Source organism: Plectropomus leopardus, chromosome 13 (genome assembly GCF_026936395.1).
Source record: "Plectropomus leopardus strain MGB_pleo_1.0 chromosome 13, ASM2693639v1, whole genome shotgun sequence".
NCBI lineage: Eukaryota > Metazoa > Chordata > Actinopteri > Perciformes > Serranidae > Plectropomus > Plectropomus leopardus.
Window position 1 is genome coordinate 14,497,553 of NC_142188.1, and position 21,561 is coordinate 14,519,113.

Here is a 21,561-nt window from a genome sequence, read left to right on the forward strand (position 1 = left end):
AAATAATCAAAAGTACTTTTTCTTCAGGTGGAATATATGCTACATTTTAAGGTGGTGCTTATTAGGCAGACATAAGCTTCATAATTCTCAAACTTCTGATCTCTTGCTTTTTTGTTAACAGAGTTTACTTGTACTTTTACTTACAGTACTTAAGTACATCTAATATTATGAAATTAATTTTGGTTCTCAAGCACAGTAAACAGCAGATATTTAAAAACCTTGAAACCTGAGCAAATCAGCTAGATTTCTTTCAAAACATAGAAAGAAGTCATTGAGCAACATAGGAAAAAATTGTAGCAAGGAATCAGTAAAAAGTACAAAAAATGCACCTGAAAAGGAAAGGACATTGCTTAGAAAAAAATGTACTTAAATAACAATAATTATATAACATAATTTTAAATATCTAATAATGATAATTACAAATAAAGTCATTTTCCCCTCGCATTTTTTCCTAAACTAATTTTCTAAATCTACTAATTTCTTGCAATTTGCAAGACATTTTTTTTTGTAGTTTCTCATAGTCTTTTTTTTTTACAATCTCTTCAAAAGAAATGAATACAATTTGCTCAGGATTTAAAGGTTTAGACCCTTGTAAAAGACATCTGAATGCAGCAGAAAAGTGATGGTTTCACAGGATTAAGACTTTTACTCAGGTAATATTCTAGTAGGTTACTTTAACTTCATTTTCTGGTGAGATATCTGTACTTTTACAAAAGTGTGGCAATCAGAAACTCCATCCACCACTGTACATACATTTGCAGCTGCTCCTTTTCTTATATTTTAGTGTTTTCCCGTACAACCTTTTACCAGCAGATGGCAGCACTGTACTTTTGCCTCTGCAGTCACAGAGTGCCACACTGCACTGCCCGCTCGACTTCAACCTTTAACCTTCAGCTGATGAGTTTGTACCTTGTACACACACAATTTCGCGTGTTGCATAACCACCCCACAGAGACAAAATCAGTACCAATATATCAATGACAAGAAAATAAATCTGTTACATCAAAAGGCATTTCCTTTAGGTTACAGTACACAATATCACAGTATCATGCAAATAACCTTCTTTATTTCTGCATTTGTCTTCCTAAAACTGCAGGTCTTTATTCCATGAATGCACATGCCCACTTTATAAAATCATACAAATCTCAGAGACATTTCAACCAAATGACATCAAGAAATTTAACCAATTTCTGTTTTGGCATTTGAGAGAAAGGCACTTTCACATTATAAAAATGTCGTATTTCACAACAGTATGAAATACTGACATGATGAATTAATTACCATCCATACATGTAAAACAAGTAGGCACTGTAGGCAGTAATGAAACTGCAACTTTCATTCAGGTTGTACAAATAACAGGACGGACAGTGATATATAATTGTCATAAAATGCTAAAAAAAAAATGTGAAATCTACATAGTTGTCATGCATCCTTCAGATATTACATGTAAATATCAAAAATGATTTCCCTGTCTTGGGATGTGCTCCTATATTTAAAAAAAGAAGAATCTCAAGTTACCTTTAATTTATTAAAATACATAGCTTAAGTTAATACGCGTATAAACATACAATGGATTTATAAATCACATAGTTTTATGCTCCGACTGCTTAAGACAAGTCATTTGATTTGAAGACTTGTAAAAAAAACAAAAAAAACCCAACAACCTTTAACCCCCTTTAAGAACCGATTCTATCCACCGGTGAGTTGAGTGCTGCGTTGATTACTCGTTCTTTTGCAGAGAGGAGTAGTACTCGACCAATACCTTCCAGGCCTTTGGGGCCATGAAACCATCTGGAGGGTTCTGTCCGCTCCGAGCCATGTTTCGCATCTTGGTTCCAGAGATGAACTCAAAATCAGCATGTCTGAGAGGGTAAGGGACGAGGACAGGGCAGCAGCATGGAGACAGTGGGCAGGACAGGTTATTAGAGGTGTTTTAGCTTTCTTTTACATGTGAGCTGTTTGTATGAACATGCTGATGTTGTTTACTTTTTGTAAAGCAAAACAACTGGGAAATGAAAAACTAAAAAAAAAAAAAAAAAGAATTGTTGGAAACTTTTATAATGCCTACAAATTAAATGATGACATAATTAAACCTGTACAGAAATGCCAAAAAGGTGGATGTAAATTTACAAAATGGAACCTTATAATTTACACTGTCAGAGGTTTGGGTTTGGGATTTGTCTTTACGGGACATTTCATTTCAAAATCAAAAATACATAATTTCTTTCTTACCCGATGTGCCATTTGTCAATCTAGATTGTTTTGGTGCTGCATCTCAGAATTTTGGAGATATTGGCCGTAGAGATATCTGCCTTCTCTCCAATATAACGGAACTAGATGGCACTCGGCTTGTGGTGCTCAATGCAACAAAAAATATGTCCTATGCCCTTCAGCTGCACTCGTGCGACTTTTATTATGAGCACTCAACCTGACGTTGTTCTGTGTTATATCATGTTGAAGCGAAATGTTTGAGTCCCACCATGTTCTCAAGTGACGTCCAACGGGGTATAATAACACGACCGCATTCTCAACTGATACCTTCTATGGAAATATGCAGACGGAAAAGGTGCCCTTTTTCATCAGGATTGTATGCTGAAAGCGCAGTCAAAGCAGCGGCATTTGACAAGTTGGAATGAGAACGGGCTGGTAGTTCGGTACAGAGAAAATAGTTCCCATATGAAACTGCTCACAACAAGGTTTGTGAATTTTCTTGAGTAACCGAGTCATAATTTCTGGAAAGAGACATTATTGTTGAGCCTTTCAAACATATTTTTTGTTGCTGTGAGCACCACAAGCCGAGTGCCATTTAGTTCCATTATATTCGAGAAAGGGCAGACATCTTTACGGCCGATATCGCCAACACTCTGTAAGACACCAAAACAATCTAAACTAATAAACAGCACTACAGGTAAGAGTAAAAACGTGCATTTTTGATTTTGACGTGAACTGTCCCTTTAAAATGTAGAATACAATCTGCTTACAGCACCAATAAGAAAAAAATGCAGGGTCACAGATGGTTCACAGTTTAAGAGAGATTAAAAAAAGACACTAATGATCTACTGGATTTTGTTACATTTGCTCCAGTTTAGTTGCACTTAGGTTCACATCAGGACAACCATGTCAGTAAAAAACTAATACACTAAATAAATAACACGAGGTAAGTTGACACACGAGAGAAATCTGCAGATTCCTCTTGTTTTTTTTTACTTACCGCTCTTTGTCGTAAAAGTCCATAGCCTTCTTAGTCTTGTTGTAGGCAGCGACCCTGAAGGGGATGATCTCTACAGAGGTGAGACCTGGGGCCATGGTGAGGACCTTGCCACCATGTGTGGGGTCATACAGGTCCTGCTTAGTCTCTGGGTGAGGCATGCCTGCAGGGTCCCGGCCAACAATGTAGAAGTTTGCTCCGGCGATCATTCTGGCTCTACAGTGCCACTGAACCTAATGAGATATTTGCAGGGTGATATTATAGATTGCATAAAAGTCATAGATGTAGCCACCATGACGTTGTCCATTGGTTTGTGGACTCGAGTTGGCATTTTGACCATCGCTGTCTTGGATTTTGGAGCCAGAAGAGACCATATTTGGACGAGAGCATGGAGCTAACCCTATTGCCTGACGTGGTCAAAATATATGTGCCTGCTTAGGTCGCTAAAATCCTTAGAACCAAACTTACTAATTGTTCCAGAGGTCAGAGGGCATGTAGAGGCAGTCTTGTTAATTGTGCCCCTAAACTCTGGACCAGTCTGCCTAAAGGTCTTAGAGGTCTAAATCTGTTGAAACCTTCAAATGAAATCTTAAAAGACATCTTTTTTTCTGTTGCATTCTCCTGAAATGTGTTTTTAACCAGTGGCTGTTTTATCTTGTCTTAGCCTGCAGTTTTAACTTATTTTTATTTTATTCTATGTATTTATTATGTATTTGTTATTTTATGTTCAGCACTTTGTATTGCATGAATCAGTAAATCACTGAATAGTGCAACATAAATGAAGTTGTAATGGTTAATATTTACAGTCTTTAGTTAACTGTGATAATGCTAATGCTAATTTTCACAAGCATGTGAAAATGTACTTACCTTAAACTAAACATCTGACTCCTTAAAGGCTCTTTTAGTACAATCAAATGTTCCTGATCAAGGCTTTTTTAGGTGACAAAAATGCTTCAATAAACTTACAGTTAACATAATATTTTTATCTTTACCTAATCAACTTTGTTGGTATGTCAGCAACTTGACAACATACCACACTCACCTGTCACTCAGTTATTTTAATTATGTAGCCTTAATAAAATGTTAATGGGCGAGTTATATAAAAATCCATTGTCATGAATGTTGTAATTATCTATAGAGAACAAAACCGTTTTTAGCACCAGGCTTCAAACATAAACATTTCTGCTGCAAAGTTGGGGAATGTAACATGGGGGTCTATGGGGAATGACACGATTTTGAAGCCAGCCTCAAGCAGACATTTGAGGGACTGCAAATTCTCAAACTTCCCCTTGATATGATTTTCCAGCCCAAGAGTTTTCCACTTGATTAATAATCAATCACACCTAAACGACATGGGTAAATGGTTGAACATTAGAGACCCTGACTGGTTGTAACCTCTGTCTAAACAATAGGCCATCACTACTCCTCACCTCTGTGGGTCCAGCGTACATCATGGGTGAGGGGAAGATGGCAACAATGGTGCTGGCTGGGTCAAGGATGCCATCCTCAAGGACAGCAGCATGCTGCTTCATCCTCCAGTCCAGAGGCACATCGTCATCTTTGGTCCAGCCGCCGAGCGGGTGCAACAGGAGGACTGGATTCTTGTAGCCGCGCTCCAGCAGACGGCGCTTGGTGTCCTGCATCAGCAGGGCGTGACCATTGTGGACTGGGTTACGCAGCTGGAATGCAAATACTGCATCTAAGGAGGACAACATGGTGGAGAACAAAATAAAGTTCACATCCCAGTATTTGTAGAAATAGCAGCAGTGTTTAAGTGCAGTGGAGCTGTTGAGCTCCATAATCTGTGCAGTCCAAAATATGTGAAGAATACTGTGATTTTAATTACTGTCACTGCAAACATGCTCATAATGCCATTCACACAGCGGAAATTTGCTATTGGCTTGTGTTAGGCCAGAAATATACTTGCTTTTAACTATGTGTTCCCATGATGGCTGCCTTGTGTATCCTGCATCTGTTCAGAACATTGATTAAGCACGTCCTCTGAAATTCATACGATGCGCCACAAGATGCAATACGCACACGTACGGTGGGAGTGTTGTCAGAGCGAGAGAAACATTCTTATTGTCACTTCATGCTTGATACATACCATCTATGACGCTATGGCGCCGCTGTTGCTTTTTCTGCCAAGATCCGGGGTGATCTCAAAATTAATTATTTGATTACTGGCTTGAGCATTGCAGTGTTTATTGTTTACATTATGCAAATATGGCAGAGTAATATGACCTGAGTCCTCTGGTGTGTCCTCTAATGGCACATGTAGTGCATGGGCAAAGCAAGTATGTGAACACATGCAAAGCAAGTATATCTCCGGCCTTAGGGGATAAGTCTGTTGATATTCTATATTTTCCTTATTGTCAACAAATCCCACAAAAAGACCAAAACTAACAATAAATTAATTGATTAACAAATATTTAATATATAGTAAAACCCAATATAGCTTATTCCTCTTTGTGGTAGCGCTCTGTTGTTGACAAGAAACTATAGAACAACTTGTCAATATTGCACTGGTTGACATCTAATAGGCGATTTGAGGGTGGACGAGGGTGCATGCCACGCCCCTTTATTAGCAAAAAGATTCCCTCTTGTTAGCCTGCAATCCCTCTCCCTCTATAAAGTCAAGACGCAGATGCTGTCCTATCTGAACCCGACCTAAATTTTCCATGTTAACAGGAGCAGCATTTGTAACACTGTTTTAGCAACCAGGGAACTTGTGTAACAATTGCCCGCTTTTCATTATTTCACATGATGCTAATAAGCCAACAAAGTCTGTGCATTCTGATAAGCTTTGCAACTCACACAGGAAAAACTAAATGAAAAACAACAATCGAAGAAATGAGAGTCAGAGAAAAGCCTGTCCATCCGTCCACCATATTAAAAGATTAACACTGTTGGCATTATTACCACCAGCTTTAGCAGTGCTGTTAATTTCCTGTCAATCCCAAATATAATTTCCTAAATACTCAGCAGAACATCAAATCTGCAGCAAAAATAGTCCCCAAAAAAGCACTACATCCTTCTGTTTGAGTAATGATTGCTAAAAACTACAGTCCCTGGCTATTTTAGCATATTTTAACAATGACATTATATACTTATTAAACTATTTTAAAAGGTTTAGTTCTTCAATAGGAATAAAAAGACTTGGGTGTGAGAGCCCAAAACAAAATAAGTATTGAGAGATGGACTAGTTCTGGTCTTTTCATGGGGTTTGTTAACAATAAGAAAACGTTTATTATTACTGTTTTCAGCCTTATCCATGAAGTGCATGAAATCACAACATGCTCACACCAGTAACAGTAGTATCAGGATGGGACCATAGAGCAGCAGAGGATACTGAGAAACAAAAATGAAATAATATGCACTGCTTTGTGGTGTAAAAAAAAAAAATGACACAGTCATGAACACAGCATTCACATCAAAGTGGGGGAGTGAGAGTAAAAACTGGTTCTCAAATATCACTGTTCTTTACTTTTCAGAAAGACACTGTACATCTCCACTGATCATTGAACACAAACGTCACCATGCAGATTTAAAGTTACCATTTCATTTTTTTGATCTGGTCGGTTGTCAAGTTTCTCTGAAAGACAAACGGTGCACTGCTAAATATAATGCTTCATGTTTATGTTTGTTCAATTTTTCACCAGATGTGATAGATATTATATTTAAGGAATGGTATTACTCATGAGTGTCACATCAGTACAACACATTGTATGCCACTGTGTCTTTCATGGTCGTTACTGTAGTTTTGTGATTGAGTAATTAAGATTTTCGAACCTGCTTTCATGTCTTTAAACTTCTGCTTGAGCTCCAGTGGAGTAAGGCGGTACTGGTCAAGTCCGTCGTTCCACTTGATACGTTCCAGCACCTCCAGGTCACCACCTACCAGCCAATCACCCCCCTCCATAACCATCTGAACAAAGTGATAAAAAGACAATTACTCCTTTGTGGACTCAAATATTTACCTTTAGTATTCCTTTTTAAAAAAATAATTGAGCTGAATTATGTTAATATTATTCTAGGGTATGATTTCTGTTTTATTTGCCCTTAAATCATAAAAAAACAATGGTGTGAGTAGCAGAGATCTTACTATCAGCGGTGCAATCATGTCTTAGACATTAAAATTGTAACTGTGCCAGTTAAAGACATTTGATGAATGCTTTATCACCTTAATGTAAGGATGCTGTGGGCAAGTGGTGCCCCACTGTCTGGCGCAGCGTTCTTCCTTGCGGTGTTGGTAGAACTCTGGGTTCCTGAGAATCGCCACACGTGCGCCCTGGTACGCCAGAGCTATGGCTGCACAGCCCTCCAGCTCCTGCTTGGTCTCAGCGTTAACAGGCAGGATGATGGGAACAGACAAGTTGATGGCTCCACCTGAGACAGAAGAGGGTGAAGTGATGTCAACCAGTGACCCAAAGCAAATACCATTCCAGAAATCATATTTACAGAATATTGTAAACCTTAAGAAAACAAATACACTGCAAACAAAAGTAAGTTACAATTCATGTTTGGGAATAAGCACTTGAAGCAGTTATTCTGAGTCAGAGGTTCTTCTGCAGCTTCAAGGAGGTACTTGGTGAGACTGTGGATAATTGTAATCCATTAGAAAAAATACAAATTACCATTTGATTTAAAAATATGTATCCACATAATGAGAAAATTGAACACTTGAACACTGAATATTGCAGTTGAGAGTGTGTTAAAAGTAGTTACCAGGCAAGGAAATTTGAATCGATAGAAAAAGTAAGCTGAAATAAATGGATTAATGGTTGAAATTTCCAGCTTCTGCCACTCAAACTGGCATTTGTACAAATGCAAACTAATCCAAACCTTAAAAGTTTAAACAAGGGTTGATATTATACTGCTGTGCATGCCTTTTAGGGCAGGGTGGTTTGAAGACAATGTCCTGACAGGTTATTCATTCATTACATTATCCATAAGTGCTTATCCTGTTAAGGGTCAGAGGGCACTGGAGCCTATCCCAGCTGTCACGGAGCTGACAAACAGGGACAGCGTCACCAATTTACACATGGAGAACATGCAGCCCAAGTTACAAGAAGAGTAAATATATGCCATCGAGTCTTACCATCCAGCAGGTTGCCGAAATGTAAGACCTGGAGAAACTCTCTCTCTCTCATGAAGCCCTTCAGAGGGCTCGCCCAGCCTTCTGACAAGATCTGCACCCACTGTAGATCCAACTGTGGACAAAAGACAATTGCTCTCTATGAATTGCATGAAAGACATTGAACATATGGATATAACTGCACTGATGGTGTTTAGTGTATTGTAAATGTTGATACAATTATCAAGAAGTCTGTCAGTACACTATGAAGGAAAGCAGGTACGAATGCTGGATGGCAGGGTTACACTCTTCTCATTCCACATCAAAGCCTTATGAACGAGATCAGAACATTAACTCTTTGAAACGTGAGCAAATTGGCTTGATTTCTTCCAAAAACACGGAATGAAGGTGACAAGCAACCTAGCAAGAAATGGCCCAAACATTTGCAAGAAATTAGTTAAAAATTACAAAAAAAACACCTGAAATTAGCAAAAAAGAAAGAAAGAAAGAAAGAAAGAAAGTGTTAAAATAAAATCAAGAAATATAAACAACATTTTTTTTTTCTGTGATCGAATTTGAAATACACTACTACTACTACTACTACTACTACTATAATAAAAATAATTTTTTTTGATATTTTGTTGCAGTTCATTGATGATTTTCGAGTGATTTTCACTTTCACTTTTTTTTAAAGAAATCAAACCAATATCCTCACTTTTCAAAGGTTTAAATGCTTGTTAAAGCACAAGAAAACAAGAAAAATGTTGATCCAGGTTTCAAAAGGTTAAATCACTCACTAAGACAAAACAAGACAATGTGAGGTAACATGTTACTTACACAGACCTGGATGAATAACAGACTGAAGATGGAAGCGTTATTATGTTTTATGTCCCCTCTTAATTCAAATTAGAAAGTTCACTTCAAAGTGCCTGTGTGTAGACAAAGTGCTGCCCTGGTTTGTTTATCTGTATTTGCACACTGCTGTATGCCTGTTAGGTTTTTATGTCTTTATTAGTACCCGGGAACGTTCAAGCAGACCATTAGTACACAGGGTCCACTCATCAAGAGCAGCTCTCCTCCATGTCCACTATTGACCCCCTTGTAAATTTGCTTTGTGATAAAAAAGAAGTCTGTATTCTGGAACGGTGGGTTACCTTGGTGATGTTGATGGTGGGAAGTACACGCGCGTCAGCTACGACGAGATTCAGCTTGTTTTCCGGAACAAAGAGTTCATTCACCTCCTCCATGATCTCGCCTGGTACAATATTCTAATGCAAGAAAAAAAAAGGAATATTATTTTTTTAGAAGGATAAGGCTGACATGTAAGGCTGCAACTAACGATTACTTCCATGATCTAATAATCAATTAGATGTTTAATGTATAAAATGTAAAAAAAAAAAAGTGAGAAATGGCAGCCATAATTGCCCAGTGCCCAAAGTGACATCTTCAGATTGTTTTTTTTTTATTTAACCAAGACCTAAAGACAAGTTTCCCACACATTTTCAAAATTTAAAAACTTTTCCATGACTTTCCAAACCCGTAATTTTTTTTTTTCCTTCTTGCCTGGCATTTTCTTTTTAAAACATATTAGAATGAACCTGTATTCGAACATAATTTCGACTCGCTGGAATTCATTCATGGATAGACAAAATGCTGGGAGAAGATTAAGAAACGTACGTGAAAAAATAAATATTCTGTAAGGTTACAATATACACAAGTATGTGGTGGTGTTTTTATCTGCAGACGCTCTGCCGTCTGCCTGCATTTTTTTACGTTCTTCTAAGTCTGCTGTGTTCGGTATATTCCTGGACACAGCGCTCAGGTGAGGCTGGGACTTTATAAAAGGTAGCAACCAGGTGACAGACTGTAAGCAGTATCTAAAGCCGTTTTCTCATATGAACTCCTGGCAATGTTCAGAGAATCAGGTCCAGACATTGTCCGCAGTTTCTCTTTCACACATGTCAAATCCAAGGTGGTCCACTGGGTGTAATTTTCAATGGTTTAATTTTGGAGCTATACAAGGTAGAAAATCAAGTTATCATTGCCAGCTAAATCAGGGTTTCCAATTCATTTAGTGATACTTCTGAGATAACCAGAATTTAAGGAAATGCATTTAGGTCGAGGTCAATGTGAAAATTCACAGAAAAAGTAAGCAATCGTTTGAAATTTGCAAATAAACACCCAGTTATGTAACTTTCATTTGTCATGTCCAAAGCCTGAGCATCTATTTCTATACATTCTGGACATGTTTTCAATAATCCTGCTAGATTATGATGATGAGCTTGAGTGGAAAATGTACAAAGATGAACCGTCTTTAACAGTTTCACACCTCTTCAGCAAATATACGTCATTTTCTCACAATGACATTCTTTTGAATGTGTCCTCGATCTATTTAATAACTTTGCAAACACAGTATCTCTTGGCAAAACAATGGCTTCATTACCCATAACTTTGAAAACATTACACAACAGGTTCGCACCTATATTGTCAACAACACTGTCAACAAATAATAGCTTCCCTTTTATTGGAGGCAACTGAAAAAGATCTCCAGCAGGGACAGCACTTACCTGAATCGATGAAAAATCACTGTAATCTGCCATGAATATCTGCCATTAGTTTATGATCAACCATGGATATTACAGCAACTACTAAAATTTGCATCAATCTTTACCCCTCCCAAAGGTGTGTAAGGTACTTTTATGTCTGTGCAAAATATATTATGAATAGTTAAAGCGTGTAAATTGTGTGCAGCAATGCAAATTAGAGCAGTTAATACAAATTTACTCAAGGTGACAACAATAGTAACCACCTCTTATATAAACATGAAACGAGTCCAGATACCTTATTAAGGTCTAGTGATCTAAGACGTATCATCAAATTAATAAGCATCCCTAAATTAGTTGGAAATTACTCCTTAAATGTTTCCCCACACTGTTTGTTTCTAAATTAAACACATTTGAACATAGCAACTGGTGGACAAGCAGCTGTCTTGGATTTGATGTTTGAGGTTAAATCTCACTTTCTTCCACATCTGAAAATAAAGATTTGCACTAACTATTAAATTTCATGCTTTTATCAAAAAAAAAAGCACAATTTTTGTGGTTATCCACTCTACTATTACTGAAATAAGCTCTCATTAGACATTTTCTTTGTCGTTGTCATGTATATGGCCCTTCTTCTTCACCCTCAGATGTTTGTTTTCTTCTGGTGTTGGGTAAGCCTCATGATAGAGACATCAGCAACATGCCCACTCGCTGTGAATTCTCCAGACAATTAACTGCTCTATTCACATATGGGCTCAATCAGACATTATTACACAGACTGTCTACAGTAGGTTTAGCTGTAACTGGTCCAAATGTAACTAAAGTGTTCAGTACACATTTATACATATATATTCTACAAAAGAATAATTTTGTCAATGCTGAGTTTGAAGTCAGGATGAAACTAATGAATGGGGCACTTTGTTTAATTTAAAAAAACTGCTGCATTATATCCAATATCAATTAAGATTTTGTCATGTAGAGTCCTGTTGCTTTAGTCTAAATTACTCAAAATTAAAAGACAAGAAATAAATCATAAATCAGTAGCTGGCTAATTGAGGTTGTAAGCGCTTGAGTTAAGAAAACAGACTGAGGCCTTCAGAGAAAAATAAACCCTGCCACCCCCTTTTTTGTTCACTGCATACATGTTTGCGTCCCAGTTCAGTGTAACCAAGCATTAAAACATCTTTTAAGATCATGGACGTGCCATCACATGTCAGCGTCTCATTCCGGTGCCTTACAGATTGTTGGCGTGTAAAAAAAAAGTAGTCATATTTTTAGAAATGCCATCATTTGAGTTGCCTAACAAAACTCTGTTGAATCAGCATTCAACAGTTGCATTTGTGGCGTAAGTGGTGTCACAGTTACGATTATGATGTGTCATTTTACTCCCACCACTTCCTGTGACAGTTCCAAGGTATCTGCATTGTCATATGACTGTTTAAGTAGTGAGGCAAAATATCCCACACACCTCGGTTTGTCAAGTGAGCAAGGCAGATGTACAAATTATTCCACATGATAAAAACCTGCTGTGACACAGTCCATGCCTTGGGGCACTTGCACGGAAATGCATGTTTACACCACACCTGTATCTCATCAGCTGCTGGCGAATATATTTGCATATTCAGTATGTGTGGCATGATCAGATGAATGACACTATAATACAAACTCCATTCACAAATCAATTCATTCATATATCCACAACAGATTCCTGAGTTACACTATTGTCACTACATCGTCATGTTCTTAGCTGCAGGCAACAGAACGCCAACTTAAAATCTTTTCACAAAGTGGTTTAGCAACAACATTGTTTTATTTCAAAGCAAGTCACCTCTGCCACACTGACATGGTCATAAAATGGCAACAACTCAGCTTATGTGTTTACTCATTCACTTTATCAGGAACTTTTTACCCAGCAAAGCCTGAGACTTGGCAGCAGAAGCAACTGTCTATATCTGTGGCCGGATCTGTCATTCCTTTGTATGTTAATGAGTGATCCGTGGATGAAAATGGCACTGAGGACAAGGTTACGCTTTATTAATAAATGGTAAATTGAATGTTAATTTAACTTTACTTAATAGTTATTTTACAGCTAACAAACAATGTAATAATAAAAATATATATATTAAGCATTTGTAAATGATTGATGATTTGTTTGAAAATTATCTACAAACATTATTTGAATGGAGTCGTAACTGATTATTATAATACCTTGTAAAAGACTAATAAATACTGTGTGGTGCAATTATAAACATTAGCCCGGGATGCACCTTACAGTACTTATTAATCATTTAACAAAGTATTACAATCACCGGTTACAACTTTATAATAGCTATCAAAGTGATGTTTATAGGCAGTTTACAAACAATTACGTTCATCAATTTCCCATTTATTGATGATGGTTATTATAAAGTGTTACAGAGAATATCTGACTTCTATTTATTCTCATCTGTGAAAGATGTAAATGTACAGCAAGAATGGTTTTTTATAGGTTATTCTTCGGTATTCAAATAATTTCAGAAAATATAGGTCTTTTTAGACTTGATAATCTTATATTTTGAAATCATATGTTACATATTGTGTGCATACAGTGGTTAATTTGTCTCAGCTGACTAATTACTCTCTGGTGCAACACTGACCTACCTAACCTCTGTGATCAATAGTGTCATCTGCTCTGAGCAACCAAACACCATCCATGATGTCCTCTGCCTGGTTGTTACAAAGCCCTCCTATTTCATGTGAAAGTTGCCATAGCTGGACTAGAAAATCCAGGACTAGTGAGTTTGTCTTCTTCATGTTTGGCATCTAAGAGCATTGTTTGGTTTTTAGGAAGTCAGCTAGTGTATCCCATCATCCCATCATAAGCTGCTTGTTTAAATAAGGATATATTATTCCGTGTACTGACAGACTAATCAGTATTAACATTACGTCAGTTACGTTACTTGCATTAAGGCGCCTTGGGCACACAGCACAGCTTGGACCTGTGTGCTTTGACATTTGTCTTGAAAACAGGGAGAGCGTCCATCATTACAGAAATGTAAACGGACATGGTGCGAGATAAAACATGTATTGTAAAGTCATGGTCATGTCACACCCACCTGCTCCTTGAGCAGCTCCAACACTTGGTGAAGGCACTCGTTCACCGTGAGCTCTCCAGTTTTCAGCACAAGATCTGGCACCTCTGGACGCTCATAATCAGAGTCAATCCCGGTGAAACCTGTGATGTGAAGCCATAAAAAGAGATGTAATTGAAACCCATTTGGCGTTCATATTCCACTTTTGACCTGAATAAAGTGAGAGTGAACTACACTGTAGACCAGACCTTTGATCTCTCCAGCGCGAGCCTTCTTGTAAAGTCCTTTTACATCCCTGCGCTCACACACCTCAAGAGTGGCGTGGACAAACACCTCGAAAAATGGCAGCCCGGCACTGGCATGGATCTTCCTCGCTTCATCACGATCCTGTCGGAGAAAACAGTATACATATTTCTACACTGCTGTTTGATTTTGGATAAAACATCTTATGATCAAACCCTTCATGATGTGCATCAGCATGTGAATGTCACTGTTCCTGCTTCCTGACCTTGCTAAAAGGAGAGATGAAACTAGTGACGCACACCAGCCCGGCGTCGGCAAACAGTTTGGCCACCTCAGCAATACGACGGATGTTCTCCTCACGGTCTTCAGCAGAGAAACCCAGATTCTTGTTCAGGCCGTGGCGAATGTTGTCTCCATCCAGTGAGTAGCATGGAATAGCGTGGGACACAAGGAACTCCTCCAGGGCAAAACTGATGGTTGTCTTCCCAGCACCTGACAAACCTGGATCAAAAACAAAAACATGTAACCGTGACAACACTGTTTTTTTACTCTTTAAAACCACAGCAAGTTGGCTTGATTTCTTTCAAAAACATGGAAAGAAGACAACAAGGAAATGGCCGAAAAATTGTGTTTTGGAAAGAAATCAAACCAATTTTCTCACGTTTTAGAGGTTTAAGTGCTTGTTAAAGATGTCTGAATGCAGCACAAGCAAACTGATGTCGATCCAGGGGTTAAAGGGTTTAAATATCAGATTAAACCCTATTTAGTAGCAAAGGATTGAGCCACCTCATGACCAACACACGGTTATCATTTAAGACTGTAGAGGTTCACCTGTGAGCCAGATGGTGCAGCCTCTGAAGCCTCCTCTGGTGCCCACGACCTGCCCTCTCTTGCTCCGACTAACATGGTGGGCCTGGTACACCACATTGGTCGACCTATTGAGATCCTGAAACAGAAGAAAACAAGCTCAGACAGGGGAGAGATAAAGTGGCTCATGAGGGAGTTACTTATGATACAGACAGCTTGATGCAAAAAACAGGCAAACGGGTCTGGTTGCAATAAATTAACAAGACTTGTCAGATGCAAACTAACACAGTGTGGTAATTTACATAGTGATTAAAGCTCAGTTTAGCATAGCATGACTGGTTTAACATGCTCTATCCAAAGTGACTGTGTGGACCAGGCTGTGGATAAATAGGGCTGTATTGACTTCTAAAAGGGGAGGGGTAGAGAAGGGAGGGAGGGAGAGGACTGACTGGACAATGTGTCCAGTGTGCTGCGTGCAGCCCAGCGATGATGTGGCAGTGCTCGTGCCCACACGTTCGCGATCTGCACCCACTTTCCCCTCTTTCCTGCTGCATCCATCCCATGGCTGCACTTTTTGCACACTCACCCCCGCCTCCTCTTTATCCTTTCAGTCACTAACCACCCTGCTTACAACCTGTCTTAACCCAACTTTAGTTTAAACGTCCCCTGCTATTTGTCCTCGCCTGGTTTCAGTCTTCACCTCACAATGTGCAGATAACCCTTAAACAGCTGGACTGACATCCGTTTTCTTATGATGCATTTCACAAGCATTTAAACCTCTGAATCCTGAGAAATTGGTTCGATTTCTTTTGAAAAGATGCAACTTGACAGGAAATGTCTCCCTAATTGCAAAAAAAATTGTGAACGTTGATGAGAAAATCACCTGAAAATTAGCTAGTGGTAATTTTTAAATATTACACCCCCCTCGCAAAAAAAAAAAAAAAAAAATCCAGAAAATATAAATCTTATAATGTTACAGGAAAAAGAATAAAATATATATTTTCCTCTTTTGTAATGTATTTTGTTAAGGTCTTTTTAAAAATATATTTTGTGCTTATTTTCGGGAATTTTTCTTGTAACTTTTTACTCATTTCTTGCTCATTTTTTGGCCATTCCTTGTTAAGTTGCTCATTGCCTTCTCCCCATGATTCTGGGAAAAAATCAAGCCAATTTGCTCAGGTTCCAACGGGTTAAAGAGCCCTTTCTTACACACAAATACTGCCATGATCGCAGTACTAAATGACCTTGACATATCACACATAAAGGTGGGTGGGAGGTGGGCAAGATCGCATATAAAATTATACTTTATGGTCCTCTCCCAGTTTATGGATAACAATCTGCTCGTACTTCAAAACAGAAGTCAAACCAAATATGACTAATACGTTGAAAAGTTTTTCCAAAAATGTGCAGTTTGGGAACAAAAGTGTGACATTCAAGTACTGTGGAAGGATGAAAATGTACACTACTGTCTGGCTTTAATGCACCTCGAGCAGCATTTCACAGCTAGTGAGCAGGACAAAAATGCTTTACATAGTCTAATGATGAGTATAATATTCCCCGAAGGACACGTAACCTACACTTTGTGCATGTACACACCCACAAGACAAATGGCACTATTCTTCCATACATACGAGACACCTTCACTCTGTTCATCACAGGGTCTCACTGAACAACACACTGCTCCTTATCTGCTCTCCCCTCCTTTCAACAGTCGGGAACATGATGTCTTTTTTTGAGTGTGTGCGCTCTCAACAAAATCAATTCCTAACTGCATACAAGAAAACTTAAAGACTCTTCCGTTTAGACATACTTTTATCCAAATCCATAACTTCACATTATTAATCTTATATCATTAAAATCAATGATTTTTTCCTCATTTGATTCTACTTGCTTTTACATTGTACTGTTCTGTTGGAAACTTTTTTTTGGTAAGAATTATTCAATAAACTCTTGTAAATATACATTTGCTAGACCTTATGCAACTCTTTTCCTGTCACTTCGAGCCCAGCGTACATCTTGCAGGAAATCACAAAAGATAAAACTGCGATAACACAGTGGTCAGAAAATTCTCAACTAAACGCATATGTGCAATGATGGGAGATAATATTGTGTTTTGTCAAAGTAATAATCAGAATTTGGGTGACTAAATGAAAATTGGAAGTGACTATAAAGGTGCAACTTGGCTAATGATTATTTTCATAATAAATTAGTCTGTTATTTTCTCTTTTTGTCAATAAATGTCAGAAAATTGTGGAAAAATGTCCATGTTTTCATATTCGAATAGATTGTTACCTACAATCAAAAGTTCAAAAATCAAATACATCAAACTGACAATGATATGAAAAAGCAGCAAATACTCACACTTAAGTATGAACAAAATCTATACTTCCAAAGTGGTGCAGACATTTTAGTTTTCAAACAGCTGCTGATATTTCACTTTATCTGACTTTATATGGTGGAATCAGAGTCACGCCCTGTGTGCACAACAGAAGGGGTGTATCTTCAAAATGTTATGTGGGACAAAGTCTCTCACACTGGTCAAAGACAAATTACAGGTTTGTGCATGGAAGTTTTCCATATATTGCTCATTATTCCAATTCTTAGGATGACTCCACACATGCTCTGCAAGTTGGCAGCATTCCTGTGCAGCATCACAGTGGCCTCTTTCTCCCCCTCACTACGTTATGAATGGGCCAAATTGACATGGATACGTTTACTACAACAACCGGCCTATTCAGAGTCAAGGCAAGTCTGTAACCATCACACCTGGGAGTAAGTTACAGTAAAGAGGCAGAAAGAGTGAACGAAGCGTTTCAGAAAACTTTTTAAAGCCACAATGCATTGAAGGGAAAACTTATCATCTATTCGGGCTACTTTTCACAACTTTTTCTGTGTATTGGAGCACCATTGACATAATTAAGTACAATTACTCAAGTACTGTACTTAATTATGAATTTGAGGTACTTGTACTTTAGTGAGTAATTTTTTCCATGCTAATTTATACTTTTACTCCACTACATTTCACAGCTTCAGTTACTTTACAAATTCAGATTGTTGCAAATCGTTTTTTAATCATTTTGCGGGGTTTTGATGTTTTTGTCTTCTTTTCTTAAAATGATTTTGAGTTTTTGGGTGTTTTCCCTATTTCTTTTTTTAACACTATTGAGGGTTTTTGGGGGGGTGTTTTTTCTTCTTTTCTTGATAATTTGAGTTTGGGGTGTACTTTTCTATTATTTTTTTAAACTAATTTGGAGTTTTTCTGCATCGGGTACTTTTACTTTAAATACGTATACTTACTTACTTTTACTTAATAACCATTTTCAATGCAGGACCTTTACTTGTAACAGAGTTTTTTCACAGGGTATTTGTACTTGTACTTAAGTAAAGGATTCGAATACTTCTTCCACCACTGCTTAAAATGGAGAACACAGAGCGGACAGTCATTGATGAAACACTTATTTGGCATAAAGCTACTTTGGAGAAGTTTTCGGGCGCTGCCGGCTCACTCACACACACACACACACACACACACACACACACACACACACACACACACTTGACTAAACTTTTGACAAACATTTCACGTCTAATCTGATGACAGCTTGCATTTCACTTGTTTCTCTCTCCCCGTTATCTCCACATCTACTCACCGTGCGAAGCTTTTTCACGCCGGACATTTCGACTGCAAACACCGCCGACAGACAGCTGAACACCGGGTCTCCGACCGCCTCTCACGCTCTCACACAGGCCCGGAGGAGGGAGTCGAGTTGTAGCCTCCAAAAAATTTGATAATCTAGGGAGAGAGGGGGGTTTTAAACGGGACTTCCAAGACACGTAGCATTCCGCTGGCCCAGCCTCCAGCCCTCCTCCTCCGACGGACACAAATCTGCATAACTCGGCGAATACCAGCCAATGCTCGGGTAAGACGACACGACGGGGCCGAGCACCAAAACCGGCAGGACTGGGACAGAGGCTGGTCATAATATTCCCCTACAGTATTGTTAAACTGCTGTATTGAATTACACCAACACCACCTCCAAGCAATGACCGAGTTAGTTGTTGCTCGTGTTATTTCATTTACAGGGAACTGCCAGTGAATCACACTCAGCTCGGTCACAGAGAGAAAGATTGAAGGGGAACCGTTAAGAAAACATTAACTGCAATAAAACAGCAGGCTAACTTGAAAGCTAATGACATTTGGGCTAACGTAAGGTTAACTCGATCTGAGCGAAACGGGGGAAAGTTTCTTACCTCGGTAAAAGTTTTTACTAATGTTATTCAGCCTAAGGTACAGAGTCCTCCAGTGGCGGTTCTAACATACTTGGTGGTCAGGGCTAGCGTTCCCTCGGCGCCCCCCCACCCTCCTGGGGGGGGGGGTTCTTGGAGTTCACATTGAAATGAACTGTGAGGACATATTAATACATTTAGGAGAAAATCACAAAGCAATGCCAAAGAGAAGCAGAGAGATCCCCACTAAAAGCACTAAAACTCATAAATGAATTGTCATTTTATCACTTATGGTTCCTTCCTCTCAAAGTCAATGGTTTCTTTGAATGGGTTTTTGGTTAGCCTTAAATAAGGTCTGTGGTTAGCGGTTTAGGAGACCTTCATGTTTTATTCTACGACATAAAATACGTCGGTAAATACCCCATTCAAAATCCCAAGAGGAGTAGTGGAAGCCAGGGATGTCTACCTAATTAGAATATTAAAGATAACTACTCTTGAACTTACTATAAAAAACTGGCTTCTGAAATTAATCCTTTCTATAGAGAGGTGGAAAGAATTATTAAGTAAAGGAAATTGAAAAACTTACATACAACAAGAGGGGAAAGGGAGCATAAGCCAGAAAGTGGTGGTCCAAGAGGGCAACAATTTCTTTTCTTTTCTAAATACCATTATTATGACTTTGTGAATGTTCTTAGTAGTTGCTCTCTGGGTTTTTTTTTTGTTTGTTTGTTTTGTTTTGTTTTTGGTTTGGTCTATTAATTGTTTAGAGAGCTATTTTATTTTTATTACTGACTATATGTATCACTGTGGTATGTCACTATTTCCAAGCCTGAAAAATAAAATAGAAAAAAAGAGTAAATACCCCACTCATGAACTTTGAAGATTTTACGTGTCTTAAAAAGGACAGTTGCTAACAAGTGGCTAAATGAGACTACAGAATTTCACCAAGCCGAACTCAGCTTTATAGGCTCATAGCAGTAGCAAGACGGCCGTAGTGTAGTTTGTTATAGCCTATTATTAGTGTTTTACTTTTGGTGAATAAATTTAGGCTTAAAAAATGTAGGCTTTAGGCTTATCCTGGTTATGATCGTATTTGGGACATAGTGTACACGAGCACACGTCTAATGAGACGAGAATCATTAGCTAAGTAGCCTTATGTAAGATGTTCTTTTAACAGCTTTGGCTGAAAAATCAAACAATATCTGTGAGCAAGATTAAACAACAGCTATTAAAAGTGAAATAGGCAAGCCGGTTTTGGAAAGGAAAGATGACTTTTTGGAGCTAATACATGTATGTCACTGTCATTTGTCGAGAACCACCTCTCAAGCTTTGGGGTGGGAAGTATTCCAAGTCTTTACTTTTGTAAAAATACTAATACTACACTGTGAAAATACCCTATTACAATTTATGTCCTGCATTGAAAATGTTACTTAAAGGGTAACGCCAGTATATTTCAGCCTGGACAAGGTTGAAAAGTAAAGAAAAGAAAGAAATTTGAAGTACAAGTATTTCAAATTTCTTTTTAAGTAGAGTACTTAATGTATTTTGTTAGATTCCACCATTAACCTTATGTTACTTTATTCTTTTACTCCACTACTGATTGGAGGGAAATGTATTTTTTACCCCACTACATTTATTTTGACAGATTTAAATAGCTTTTGCTACTCTGTTGCGTCAGATCCTTAATATAAAATATAATGAACTAATACTTTATTATATATTTTAATGAATTAATCTACTTGGCAGTACATAAAGTATTTCAAACTGGCCCACTTTCACCAGCTGCAACATTTGTAATGTTTACATATTAATGCATCAATAATAATAATCCAGAAATATATTTTGAAAATGGGCCTTTCAGCTGAACAAATCCTTTTAGTTTTCAGCTTTAATTATATTTCAATGTTAGTACTTTTGTACTTTTATGAAAGTAAAGTTTTCAATGAACAATTTTTACTTGCAACAGACTACTACATTGTGGTATGGCTACTTTTACTTATTCCAGCACTTGTATTTTGTCAACTAAGCACACCAACATCATCTCTCTGTGGAAATTATTAACAAAATGGTCACTCTCTGTAATCTGTTTTAATCCATCTAGTCTGCAGTTTTAAATGTTAATAAGTTAATAAATGGCTTTTGGACATCCTGTACACCCAAAAGATGTTCCTTTAAATGGCTCCTGATCTATAAATAATTCATAATTGATAAACTTTCCATGAACATGAACTGAAACAGCAATAACCTATAACGCTGTATAAAGGGAGCCTTAGTAGAAAATGGTACCAAAAAGATTGTAAGATACTATACATTAGAGTCTATTACAGGAGAGCTATGAAACAAGTTGTTTTCTTGATACAGAACTATTTTGCTATCAACAATATC

The 21,561-nt window shown here is 37.9% G+C and overlaps 1 protein-coding gene across 2 annotated transcripts; it reads right to left on the minus strand.

Moving 5' to 3' along the window:
* Positions 1-1,008: 1,008 nt before the first annotated feature.
* Positions 1,009-21,483, minus strand: LOC121954971 (bifunctional 3'-phosphoadenosine 5'-phosphosulfate synthase 2-like). Of its 2 annotated transcripts, XM_042502734.2 has the most exons (13): positions 19,201-21,483; positions 18,600-18,742; positions 14,974-15,088; positions 14,408-14,643; positions 14,148-14,286; positions 13,924-14,042; positions 9,440-9,553; positions 8,310-8,421; positions 7,392-7,597; positions 7,001-7,136; positions 4,639-4,907; positions 3,212-3,441; positions 1,009-1,862 (listed from the first exon to the last, which is right to left on the minus strand). In XM_042502734.2, the coding sequence occupies exons 2-13, from the start codon at positions 18,624-18,626 to the stop codon at positions 1,721-1,723; spliced, it is 1,845 nt and encodes a 614-aa protein (XP_042358668.2). In that variant the 5' UTR covers positions 18,627-18,742; positions 19,201-21,483; the 3' UTR covers positions 1,009-1,720. The 2 variants fall into 2 exon arrangements, with proteins under 2 accessions (XP_042358668.2, XP_042358667.2); XM_042502733.2 differs by having other exon boundaries at positions 18,600-19,294.
* Between the last annotated feature and the right edge of the window lie 78 nt (positions 21,484-21,561).